General features: G+C 38.6%; 1 protein-coding gene and 1 long non-coding RNA gene across 2 annotated transcripts; one reads left to right on the top strand and one right to left on the bottom strand.

Annotated features, from left to right (window-relative positions):
- Positions 1-965: 965 nt before the first annotated feature.
- LOC144709396 (hyperosmolality-gated Ca2+ permeable channel 1.2-like) lies at positions 966-7,300 on the bottom strand. Its single transcript, XM_078582944.1, is given in 9 exon segments — positions 966-1,383; positions 2,317-2,548; positions 3,838-4,164; positions 4,638-4,883; positions 4,962-5,302; positions 6,262-6,342; positions 6,490-6,609; positions 6,865-6,966; positions 7,169-7,300. Coding segments are annotated over 9 exon segments (1,836 nt in total). The 5' UTR covers positions 7,286-7,300; the 3' UTR covers positions 966-1,113.
- Positions 7,301-11,970: 4,670 nt separating this feature from the next.
- Positions 11,971-12,519, top strand: LOC144709579 (uncharacterized). The gene is made up of 2 exons (XR_013583065.1): positions 11,971-12,183; positions 12,257-12,519. It is a non-coding gene; the product is annotated as an uncharacterized LOC144709579 (long non-coding RNA).
- Positions 12,520-13,172: the final 653 nt, after the last annotated feature.

The raw sequence follows: 13,172 nt of genomic DNA on the forward strand, positions 1-13,172 counted from the left end.
ACAATTCCATCTCTCATATTCTGCGGATATGAGCGCTTGTCAAGGAAGAATTACCCCGAGGTTTGATTCAAAGATTCAGTATTAATCATTGAATTAAACTATTACTGTCGTTATACAAGACTATTAATCTAATTAGTGACACCATATTTCTTGGTTTAGGCTGAATCAAAAATTGGACCGAAAGCTGAAGAGAAGAAAACTTCATAATTGCAAAAGTTGAGATTTGATCCCCAAGATGAATAAATAATCAATATGCATACTTACACCTTTACATGAAATATAACTACATATAATGATATAAAGATTAGTGCAAATATATATTATAAAATAAATACAGTTATCTAGATCCAGATGTCGTCATTTGCGGTTTATGATGAAATATTGTAAACAATCCCACCCCATCTTGCTATCTTGCTAGTTTTCTTGGGGCCCAAAGTCCAGGAACCATATCTAGTTGTCTTTGATTTTTGTAGTTAATCCATGACAAAAATGCTATATTTGCCTATAAATTTTTTTTTTCCCGCTTTTCACTGATGTATGACTTTAGTTTTAACTGTGAATTTGTTTTTATCAGATAACTTTGAATTTATCAGATAATAATAGGTTAACGAACAAAAAACTGATCTCTGACCTAGCCAAGACCATAACTAAGTTTAGGCGCAGGTTAAGGTTTTTGCCGAAAACTGGTTTCAAGGCTGAAACGGTCATTCCCTGATCTCATTCTCTCTTCCACTCATGGCTCTTGCAAAGCTTCCGAAAACATAAGATACCAAACTCACTCTGTTTAATTATCTCTATTTATCTCTCTCTATTATTCTCTCCCTCTCCCTTTTTTCTTTTTCCTCCCTCTCCCTTTCCCTCTGCAAGAATCCTCCCTCTCTCAAGCTCTCTATAATTATCTCTATTTATCTCTCTCTATTACTCTCTCCCTTTCCCTCTGCAAGAATCCTCCCTCTCTCAAGCTCTCTATAATTATCTCTATTTATCTCTCTCTATTACTCTCTCCCTTTCCCTCTGCAAGAATCCTCCCTCTCTCAAGCTCTCTATTCAAAAATCTCTCAATCTCTATCTCTAAAAAACATCTATGATTTCACTGGGTATTCAAAGTCAATGTCATGGCCTAAGAGAATGGGGAGGCAAGGAACCACTGTGCATACTTGCAACAGGGGTGTTCCCCCTCGACCGGCGCTTGGTGGCCACCAACGTAGGGCTTCCCCCCGCCTTTGACGTCCCGCAACCGCCCTCACTATCCTGGACCTCAACGTCAACCTCATCGCCGTTTCCGCCATTAAACACCGGATGAACGTAGGCGCCGCATAGATAGCTCTTCAGATCTAGCCCAGGCTCCCTTGCTGTCTCCAGTGTGTCTTTCATCATTGCCTCCTGCTCAATTCACCATGAAAAGAATAATTGAATTAAATTAATTTTGAATAAAATTAAAGGAAACCCGGCCACTAGATGAAGCTCATGTCCAGTTTTCGATACGAAAATATTATGAAAATAGAATAAAATAAGATTAATTATCCAGTTGTCATGAGGTGGATTGATTCATCAGACTCGATTTGAAATTTTTATCAAAATAGAATAAAAATGAAATAAACTCAGCCGAGATTAAGGAGATTGAGTCATCACTGCCTAGCGAGCATAGAACAAAATAAAATGAAATGAAATAAACAGTGAGGTGAAGCTGATAGATTCATCGTCCATTGCTCACCCAAAAAATTGAATGAAATTATATGTCGATTCGTCGTCTTACTACTCAATTTCCCATCCTAAAATTTTGATGAGAAGAAAATAAAATATGGAATTCCCTGCCAAGGTGACAATTGATACACCATTTCTTTGTGCCCAATTTCCCACCCAAAAAAATAAGAATGCGAAATGCCTGGTGTTTTATCTCGTGGATCTAATTCATCATCACGTCAAGGTTCCATCCAAAGAAAACACGGAAGAAAAACAATCCAGCTAAATTAATGCTAACTTATCATCACCTTCTGGTCAATTTCAAAATAAATTATAGTGATAACACTAGATATAATATATTATACCCAGCCAAGGTGATACTGATTCAAAATCGCCTCCTGCCTAATGTCCCTCCCAAAACATAATAAAAAACATTTTTATATTAAAAAATTGGCGTCAATTCACATTTGCCTCCTGATACAGAAAATGGCCAAAATAATATAAAAATGAAAAACTAATATAAAAATGGCCAAAATACCCTAGACAGGGGTTGGAGATCCTAAGACTTCCCCTATTTCCCACCAAGACCAGAATACAAAAAATGGAACAAAAATAAAGAGTCAAGAGTGGCACCTGGAAGGGAAACTTCACAAAGGCAGGCTCGTAGCGGTTCTTGCAGTATCTGTGGAACCAGATGGTCAGGACAAGTAGAACTATGAGCAAAGGCGTGGACTGAGCTGCTTGCTTCGTGCTCAGCAGGCCCATTAGCAGAAGCTGGAAGATGACGAGCGCACAAACGATTCTGCCATGCACAGCGGGCCAGAATGCAGCGCCGCTCTCGTATCGTTGATGGTAAACATTAATTTAAGTGAGTCCAGGGAGAGTCAGAATAAAGAAATTTTAAGGGTCTTATCAATGTTTAGTTGAAAGCATCTGAATAAATTAAACCTGATTAGTCTAAGAACAATTTATGTAACACTTTTTAGAGATTGCATCAAGATTTATTGGAAAGTTTTTGCCGTAATTGTTGGGCGTTGAAGAATGGCTGATGAGTCTATCTTGGAACACACAGAACGAAAAAGTTAATAGTCTCTGGCGTTGCTGACGATTACAGTAGAAGCAACATCATTTCAAGCAGGATACTACAAATTATAGTAACATACATAAAAAAAAAATTATTCACTCAGTGACAATTATAGTTTCTTTTTGTGGACATAACGACTTTGAATAGGGAAGAAATGATGGAAATAATTATGAAGTTACCATCGCATCACAAATTCATCAAAAGCAAGCATCCATTCAAATAGCGGTTCAACGACTGGACTTTTAGAAAACAAGCATCTCTATCGTTCATTATATCTTCATTAGAGATAATTTGAAGAATAAAGCACAAATTACTAAAATGCCCTGATTCCTCACCATGGATGTGATATCATAGTAATTCCACCTACCAAGAGGAAATAAAAAGATTTAAATTTCCCATACAAGAAAAGTCCTTGAAAAAAAAATTGGGGAAGGTCACCCCACTGGTGTTCCTCTCTATATGATTAAGATCAAGTTATAAATACAGCCTTGGCCCAACATGTTATGTCCGAGCACAATAAATTCGTTATTCATTTAAGACATAATCTTCTGTACACATACAATAGTGCTAGAAATCTAACTGGACAGAAGAAGAGATGACACTGATAATTCTGATTTTTATCATGGTTTCATTAAAGTAGAGCAATCATGAGTTTTAGTAGCAGTATGAAGACTTTTGTAGGACATATTTTACTCTCTTCTGCTATTTTCCCTTTATTTACCGATTTGACCCTGAACCCTGTTGTCTAAATACTGAGGGCTTTACAGCCCAGAGTAAGACTTCTGATTCTCTCTTCCTTGTTTTCCTCCTCCTTTCCCTTTGGTGTTGGCGAAAATACCCTTTCCTCACCATGCGTATCATATCATTAATTCCAATTGCCATGAGGAAATCAAATTTTACTATGACTGGATTGATCCTAGAATTAAATTCCTTTTCTCTTATCTCATATTTTTCAGTACACAACCAATTTAGTGATAAAAAAACTTTAATAAGCGACAATGATTTTAATAACTTCTTAGTGCATTAATTTATTTGAAGTAGAAGAGCGATAAGCGAAAAAAATGTTGCTCACCTGATGACGGAAGACAACGTAGGCCAGACCCAAGAAGATAAGAATGAAAGGGAGGAGGAAAGGGGTGATGGCTGCATAAACCAAGCCGAGCAGAAAGTAGAGCTGTATACGAGGCTCAGAAGTGTTGAATTCAATACTGCCTGGATCCATAGCCTCCACCCGGTCTTTCTCAGTCTTCACCAAAAAAACATTTTTTAGATGATAAATAATCAACGGTTTCAGCCTCAAAATCTCCCCAGCGACCCCTGCCCACCCGTCCACCATGACGTAAGTTATGAAAAAAGTTGCTTTCATGGGTATAGCTTGGCCTATTGTCACTGGAATCCTGCATCAGCAAAAAAAGCAAGCTCCATCAGAAATAGGATTTGGCACATGTTGACTTGCCCCACCGGCTGAAAATTCAAAGACAGAATCAATGTAAATGGACATCAAACGCCAACCATCCAAAGTTTAAAAATCCTCTCAAGGTTAAAATCATGGTCATTTAAGGCAGTGGATGTTGACATTTTTTAGCTAGAATATAACTAAGCTTACCGCTGACGTTGACAGCCTGTGTCAACCTTCTATGATGCTGCCTCAATTTCAATGGCTACTGCTGACGGTAACATCGTCAACATCAAAATCATTGTCAAACACCTTTGGAATCCTCTACATCCTCGACATCAATGATTACAGTCGAAATGGACAGATGTCTATCTCTATTATTATTAACTCTATGACATGACATTGATGAGTGCCAATCCCTATTATCATTCAGAATCTTATGAGTACTAGAAGTGTGATCAAGTTATAACGTACTGTTCTGCAGACTGATGGATAAATGTGTTCAATTGTTCAAATGCAGTTCCAGTGATTATGCTGCCCAGAAACACATTGACCAGCAAAAACAGATAGTATTTTGATGCAGATCTTCTCTCTAGAGCTGATCTAGATATGTGCCCTTCGAATTTGGACATGAGCATCAGGACTGTGCGGAGTAGAATGAGAAAAATCTTGAGCGCGATGCCAGGAAGAACGCCTTGGATGAATGATTTTATAAAATTTCTTGAAACAACAAGACAAAGAAAGTTTTTTAGTCCCTGCAGTTTAAATATCAAAGTTTGATCTAGGCAAGATATGTACATTTCAATGACGGGCCTCAAGAAAGGAAGAGCCTTCTCAATTCCCTCAATGTTAGCGAGAGACTGGACAAAAGCGACGGGAATCATACAGAAGAAGGTGAGAAAGAAGAATGCCACAGCCACAATCAATCTTCTGATCGTCAGAGAAACAAATGGAATTGCGAGATTCCGCCAATACACATCTCGAGGCTCTGGGGCCTACTCAGTTAACCAACGGGTAGGGTTCCTTGTCTGTTGAGTCTGTGCACATACAGCTGCTGCCCATCTACTTTTAAAGGAAACAAAAGCAGCTGGCATTATATACTTTGAGTTTTTCATGATTGCTTCTCGTTCTGCAACTTCCTGCGACAAAATAAGATAAACAAAAGATTCTTGCTGAGTAATGGGTTTTTCCCCACAAATGAACTAATACCAGATTATTTCTGTTACATGAAGATAACAAATTACTCTACTAACGGTTATCTCTTCATACCAAACAGACTACATTTGGTCGTTGAAAGAACATGGACAATAATCATACATATGATTTGAAAAATCTGCACAAGAAAATATGGAAATATAGATTGTTTTTCAGTTGGAGAATGAAGGTCTTAAAGTTTAGTGTGCCCCAGAGTTTCCCAGGAATTATATCCCATCACGGTAATCTATGCTAGTTGGGTATTTTACAAAGTTTTGGAATGGACACATTCAACCTATCTATAACAAAAGGAATTTCCAAATTGTTCAGGTAATGTCAGCATGGTGACATCATTCGGGACTAAAGATCCATTAATTTATAGACTAAAGACCCATTGATTTTAATAAGCAATGAATAAAACAAAAAAACGGGAGACTTAAGACTAGACAAAACTGATAGTCCTGAGAAGGAATCAACACCGAAGACCTGATCCAGGAGACAGACCTAGTCAATGACAGAGCCTTAGGCAGGAAGAATAACTGATTCTTGAAAAATCTTGGATTTATATAAATAACCCTTTCTACCATCATAGGAGAGGAGAGGAACGATCAGTTTATGTTTCTTGGCACGAGTAGCTGTATCCGGCTGTTGTGAGGGCAATAACTCCAGATTGGAAGTTCCTGAGGCCTTGGTTATTCCAAGTTCTTGCCTTCTTCTTCTCTTTTCCTTCATCTATCTTCCACATCCTTTTCTTGATTTTCGTTAGATCTCCATGGAGATCACAAAAAATACTTATTAATTGCCACAAGAGAGAGGTATGATAACAACTCCTTTCATTTCTGTTTTTCTCTAAAAATTATGATGTGAGTCAACCCACAAGCAGAGGAGATCGATCAGTACTCACTTCTTTAGACAGTTTTTCAACCTCCAATGTGTAATACTCAATAGAATCAACTCTCTGGCCACAAAGTCCAAACCAACCTGTCTGAAAAGAGAAGGAACTATTAGGTACATGTCAACTCCCTTCAAATGCACGCTAATGCAAAAAAAACATAATTGAAAAAAATCTGATGATATATTTATATGTGGAGATGAAAAATTAATTAGTTCTGTCAAAGATCCATTTACAAACCTTACAAGTTGGTCTGTGCAAAGGTTTTCGTTTATATTTGATCTGATAATAGTCGAGCCAATTCTGCATTTTTTTCTTCTTCTCCACCACTGTTGCCAAATCATTTGCATTGTACACAACCTACCGCATACAAAAAACAGAGCATCAGTTTAAACCATCATAGAACGCACGAAAATTCATGAAGCAACTATCATCGTATAAGTTTTTCAAATTAAAAGAGTTATGAGGAGCAAAAAGAGCAGAAAATTAATTTTCAGGGAGAAAGAGGCATGAGACAGAAGAGAGGGAGAGAGAGGCATGAGGCAGCATCATATCGTGCATCATGATGTAACATAAAAGACCCAGGAAACTAGAGCTGTTCAAAGGGATACAAACCTGATGAGTTAGATAATGTTCTGGGTGGTTAACCAGGAAAAAATGTTCAACAAGCTCGCTCACAGATTCATCGGGGTCAGGTGGCACATTCCTCACGAGAACCTAATAAAAATAACATTGATGTGAATATGAATGATTACCTTAGTATTGGACAAAACTAAGCAGTATTTCCATGATGCTTTTCTCGAATCAACAAGGCTAATTGCACCACAAGCGCTAGAGCTCAAAGTTTTGATAATGTCTAATAAAAAGGCAATAAAGAATGTGGACTTCTTTACAAGGGTTCAAAGATAGAGGGCCTCACAGTAAACTGATCAGGCCGTCGTTTTTCTGATGCAATAAACTGCAGTCTCATCTTTGCCACAGTTTCGTACTCCTTGAGCAAGACATAGCAAGTCCAGAATGTAAAGGTATAAGCCATAGCCAAATGAGCCCAAAACCTGAGACCCACCAACAAAGAAATGCATAACATATATTTTGAGCATCTTATCAAATTGAAAACATAAAATATTATTGTATGTTCTAAGTCCAAATGAAAACCTTGCAAAGTAATCCCAGTATTTAAGACGGTAAAATACATAGAAAGTTTCTAGACAATATTACAGTTTTTTTTTTTTGAAGAAACAATATTACAGATTATGTTTCGGCAATCAGGAGGATGACAAGCTATCATCGTCATTTGATTGTGCCAGGATAATAATGATGACAAAACAGTCATCATCCTTCGACTTTGGCTTGGGCTAACGATGATGGGTCATCATTGTCTCCAGGACACAAACAATGACGAGGACAATGCTGATGACGATGTGTGACAATAGTAGCGATATAGGATAAAGAGAGAGGAGAGAGATTGAGGGAGTCAAAAGAAAGAGAGAGAAGAGAGAGAATGAGCGTGGATAGAAAGGATAGAGCTGTGAGATGAGAGAGATTACAGAGGAGAGCGAGAGAGCAGAGGAGAAAGGAGAGAGAGCAAGAGAGGAGAGAGAAACTAGAGTACGTGTCCATTTAATATTCTTTGAGATACCAAATATTTAATATTATATATTAAAATGTTTTATTCGTTTTGGTCTCATCATCATCTAAAGGCATCATATCACCAAGATGGATGTTTATGTTGTCCTCACTCGTCATCCTTGGATGATGACGATGATGATGAAACCATCATCATCCTCAAACCCGAATACAAACTGATAAGGCATTGAACAAGCAAATATATAAGGCTTCCAGGAAAAAATCCACTTTCATTGATTAGCCGCCGCATGCAACTGGGAGGTGAGAAAATTATGCAAGTTTTGGTCCTTGAGAGTAATGCCATATGGAATGAAAAAAGGTCTTGTTCATAAATACGACAACATTTCATAGGACAAATTCATTACCTTTGTGACTCCTGCGGAATATTGGAAATAGAGAGCTTGTCAATGCTGCTGAAGAGTATCTTTGATTTCTCAAGAGTGTCTATTCAAAGTTGACGAATTGACAATGCATATAATGTCAGAATTGGGTGGTAGATGTATAGGTATGCATATAGGCTCAAAAACAATGGGCAAAAACTGGGACTTTCATAAAGATGCAGTTGTCAAACTATGATTTGGGGGTCAAAATCCAAATTTTGATATCCATAGAAAGATGACGCAAAGAAAAATATACTCCACCAAAATCAAGACATTTGGTTAATAATTGAAAGAAAGATCTTCTGATGAACTCAACACAAAAAATCACATACAAAAAGGGGTAAGTGATGATTTTTTGTTAAATCTATGCTAAAGACTAACTAAACTTAATTCATAAGATGTGGAAATCAAGAATTACAAGGGAAACAGAGTAATAATTCAAATACTTTGAAGATTTGGCTCCAAGTTATTCTGAAAGAAAAGTGATTTTTTTGTTTTCTTCTTCATGTGTCTTTCAGTGCTAAAGGAGCAAATTCAACATATGATGTTATTTTTTTGAAATACTTTCTCCAAATTGAGTCCAAATTTCTTAGGAACATAAAAAATCAAGTAGCCACATAAAATATATCCACAAGGATAACTCATTCTAGTTTTAGAAATCAAAATCATTGTGAGGAGAGAGAGGCTTTCATAGGAGTAAAGAATATCAACTATCGTGACCGTCCATATTTTTTAAGAGAAAAGTGATGGCCTTGACTGCTCTGTGTCATGCAAGAAGAGTCCCATGTCATACATGTGGTGGGCCCTTCCAGTCGAAATGGTAGGAGTTAATCTTTGTTATTGGATCACTATCCAATCGTTTGATAGTATGTCCTTTATTTTCAAAAAACAAAATCCATGTCTCATAAAAAAATGACATTTAGAGGGGGATATAAACACTGACAAAGTTAGGGAATAAGATTATTTAGGAGAATTCCCTTGTTTGACCTATCAGATCAAACTAGTTCATTATAAGATTTGACTCAACTTCACTTCAACTCTTCATCATCTCTTCTTCCATCTTAATTCATCCACTTAAACTCCCGAAACATGAAATTCAAGAATTTAGGATCAAACATAAATCGTTTGAGATTAAAAATATAGAAGATACCTGAAATAGATAATTATGCACAAAATCATGTAAAATATGAACTTAAGTAATTTTTTATGTTAACATGCATACATAATTATGATGTCATGCATCATAAATGTATTCTTCATTCATAAAAAGCCACTTAATAACGATAAAAATTTGAGTGCAAGATGCATGTTATCAGATCTCAATAAATATGGTATTCGAGTCAGAGAACCCATTCCAGTGAGAAAATGATGGAGCACATCCATACGACGCCAACGAATCATCAGCGGAGCCGTCATCGCCGTCATCAGCATCGCCACCGGTCCATGTCCAGCCTGACCGACACGCCAAAGCGGCCGTGAAGACACCCGGGTTTAAATACCCCGGGTAGAGCACGCGCGTGCCCGTATCTCATGTTTTCGTTATTTGTTTTCAGCCATCTTGATGTCTGTTTTCAGTCGTCCGCTGCACATCGTCTTGTCCGTTGTTTCTTAATTGTGTTGTTAATGAAGGGGGAGATCCTTCTAGGACTCTCCTTTCTGAACTCCCATGTAAGGGCCCATCATGGCCCTATATAAGGCCATGATGGGACCACGTTGTCTTTGAGATCTGGTTGTTTGTTTGGCAGTTACATCACATCTTCCAGGTCTCACGAGAGAAGAAAAGAGTGAAGAGGAAGAGGAAAGCAGAGGAAGAAAGGGGAAGAGTAGGAAGCCAGAAAGGGAGAAAGGATTATGTTTGTTTAAACTTTCCCAGATCGTTGTTCTTGGGTGGAAACTATCCAGCATCGCCGTGCAATCTCTCTGGCCATCTGCTACGGAAGGGGGCATCGAGTGGTTATCGTCCATCATTGTGGTAACTTCCACCTCTGCCGTCGTGGCGAGACATCAAGAATCGTCAACGCGCCAAGCTATATTACGGGACGACGTGTGAATTCATCTCGACTGTGGCCGTCGCGAGATCCTCTGGACACCGCGGTCTGGTCATTGACGATCACTTCGAGTGCGTTTTTCTCACACGACGACCCCCCCCCCAGCAAAAGAAAGCTTGGGTTCTCCCTTTGGAAGGTCGAGAGTGTCTAAATCCTGTCCACAGTTCGGCCATTTACCTCGGAACCTGTGGAGAACACATACAAGAAAACACGCTCCGTCACTCCAACGATGGAATTATTGCTGCCGGTTGCCACGAACCTTGTTGCCAGAACCAGCGACTGAGTTCTACGATCAACGCAGACAACGATGGCCTGGGCCTCTTACAGTGTTCAAGTTGTGCCCCGGGCTGCTCTCCCAAACCGTGAGTACTACCTCCCTCAGTGTGTTCATTGATCCGGACGCCCCCCGCCACTGCTGGATGCTCGCACCCATCCAGTTAAAGTGACACGGCGGCATCCTCTCGTCTTTTGTTCTACCTCTCTTCACCCTCCAACATTATCCCCTGTGCCGTCTCTTGCCAACGGTCCGGTGATATTCTATCCATCTTCGGAACATCTCCACCATACTTGTCCGCATTGCCCGTGCATCGACAAAGATGACAACGACGAATGCTGACACAAACGAGGTACGCCGTTCCCCTTGCTCATCAGTTACATTACTTCTTTCAGTATATCTTTTGACTGCACTCCACTGACTCGGGTTAGATTAGGTGAGAGAAAATTACATTGAAAAAACTACGATTTGAGCGTCTTCCTAGCTACGAACTGAGTCCATCCGTTACGTACGAGCCCCTACGGAATTGTTCCGTTCGGCGCCATAGTCGTCATTGTCGCTCTGACGAGGTTCAGAAGGTCACTGTCATCGTCACCGGTCGCATGCTCCGGAGCTCGGAACTCGGTGGATCCCATTCGTCGGCCTTGCACGTGCATTTCACCTAGGTCGGTCGCATCACGTGCATTCAACTAGTGAATTTACCCATCGGACGACGCCTTCCACGACGTCCGACATCAGAAAACCTGAAGATGCTGACAGTTCTGATATCTGATACTATAAGGTGCATTAACAATATACAGTATTTGATGGATATTATGTGGCTCCATGTGATTTATTCATTATTATTCATGTGTGATGTTTATAATCAAGTACAAAAATATGTGATTAGTGAATCATGATGATATCACAATAATATGATTACTAATTTCAAAGCTCACATTTTAAATATTACTATTCTATGGACATTTGAGATGTTGATTGAACTATCCGGGAAAAGATAACACTATATGATCCTACTTATTTGATAAGTATGGGTGATCATCTGTGGTTGGCATGGTATTTTCCCTAAAAATATACTTAGACATATATTTAATGAAACAAACTGATAACATGCATTCATATTATCCATTAACATGAGAATGATCTAAAGCATGAAGTTAATGATGTATATTATCATTAATTTTATGTAGTTTTACATTATTAAGACATATATCTAGAGCTTCTTTTTTTACATAATTTCAATATAATATGATGGAGGACCATCGAGAAGCTCCTGCTCAAGCTCACCAGCAGCCGCGACATGACGCCCAAGCCGGAGTGAAGGACACAATCTTCAAGTACATGGCGTGACAATCGATCTGGTAATATGTTTATTTATGCATTTCCTTAAGAACAGGTAATGGGCCACCTGTTTGGGCCTCGTTTGTGTTTTTATTTGGTATCTTATTTTTTTAATTTGGTCCATGAGGGGAATGTCTCTCTATGGACCATTCCCCTAATGGCCTATTAGGGCAACCATCCAAATATATAAAGGAGGTATGCAATGACCACACCTTTCCCTGCCAAGATCAACACTTGTCGCCTGCAACCAGCTCGCTGCTTACAGGTCATCATCTCTCTCCCCTTTCTTTTACAGCGTGAATTGTCTTTTCCAGTGCTGCATCTCATTCCCTTGTCAGAGAGCTAAAAGATAGAATTAGCCACCTTCTCTGTGGGACTAGATTCATTCATTCGAGGTGTTGGATTAAGTCGTCGATGACGAAGCTGGGACACTTTCGGACAGTGATTGTCTTTCCCATCCTCATCGGTGTTCAAGCGGATTCGGAGGTCATTAGGAGCATGTTCGATACTAGTTCCCTTGTTTTCAATTACTGGTCCTAGTGAACTAATCGGCAAGCTCTGAGTGCTCTTTGTTGAATTTCTAAATGATGGCATCTTACTATTATCGCGTATCATCACACCCAATTCTTGTGGTGTAACCGAACGGATGAATCGTTGCTTCGTTTTACATCGTAATATCTACAAAATATTATGAATGAAACAAAATCCAAATTAATGACAAACTCTTTCTTGATCTATTATGATTTTTTGGGGAAATACTAAGTCAATCCAAATAGGTTATGCTAAGGAATTAAATCAAATGTTTTAGCAAAATAAATTACCAATAAGGGAGGCGGAGCAGACAAGAAGAAGTGTGGGGGGAGCAATGAGAGCTAAAAAAGTGTACAGTATATACCATATTTTGCATGATGCCTTTGTGGCTCAAGCATTATGCAGAAATAATCAAAAAGTTTCACCTTCAATTTGAAACAGGTTACATTCTAGAAGGGTGAAGGTTTCAAGTCCTGAAAAATAGTAACTTCATCTTGGAATCCATAATAAAAGTGGAGCAATCCACAAACACAGGTAAAACCTCTCAAAAGAAAGAAGAATTCAAAGAGAAACAAATATATCAAAATAAGTGAATATATTGAAGTGGGTTTAAAGGGGGTAAAGTTCATACCTTTAGGTAAAATATAAAGGATAAGAAATTCAACATGAGCAACATGGGACAACAAAATGGTGTCCCTTTTATAACAGAAAAAGGAGAAGATG

The sequence above is a fragment of the Wolffia australiana genome, chromosome 11 (genome assembly GCF_029677425.1).
Source record: "Wolffia australiana isolate 7733 chromosome 11, ASM2967742v1".
Lineage (NCBI taxonomy): Eukaryota > Viridiplantae > Streptophyta > Magnoliopsida > Alismatales > Araceae > Wolffia > Wolffia australiana.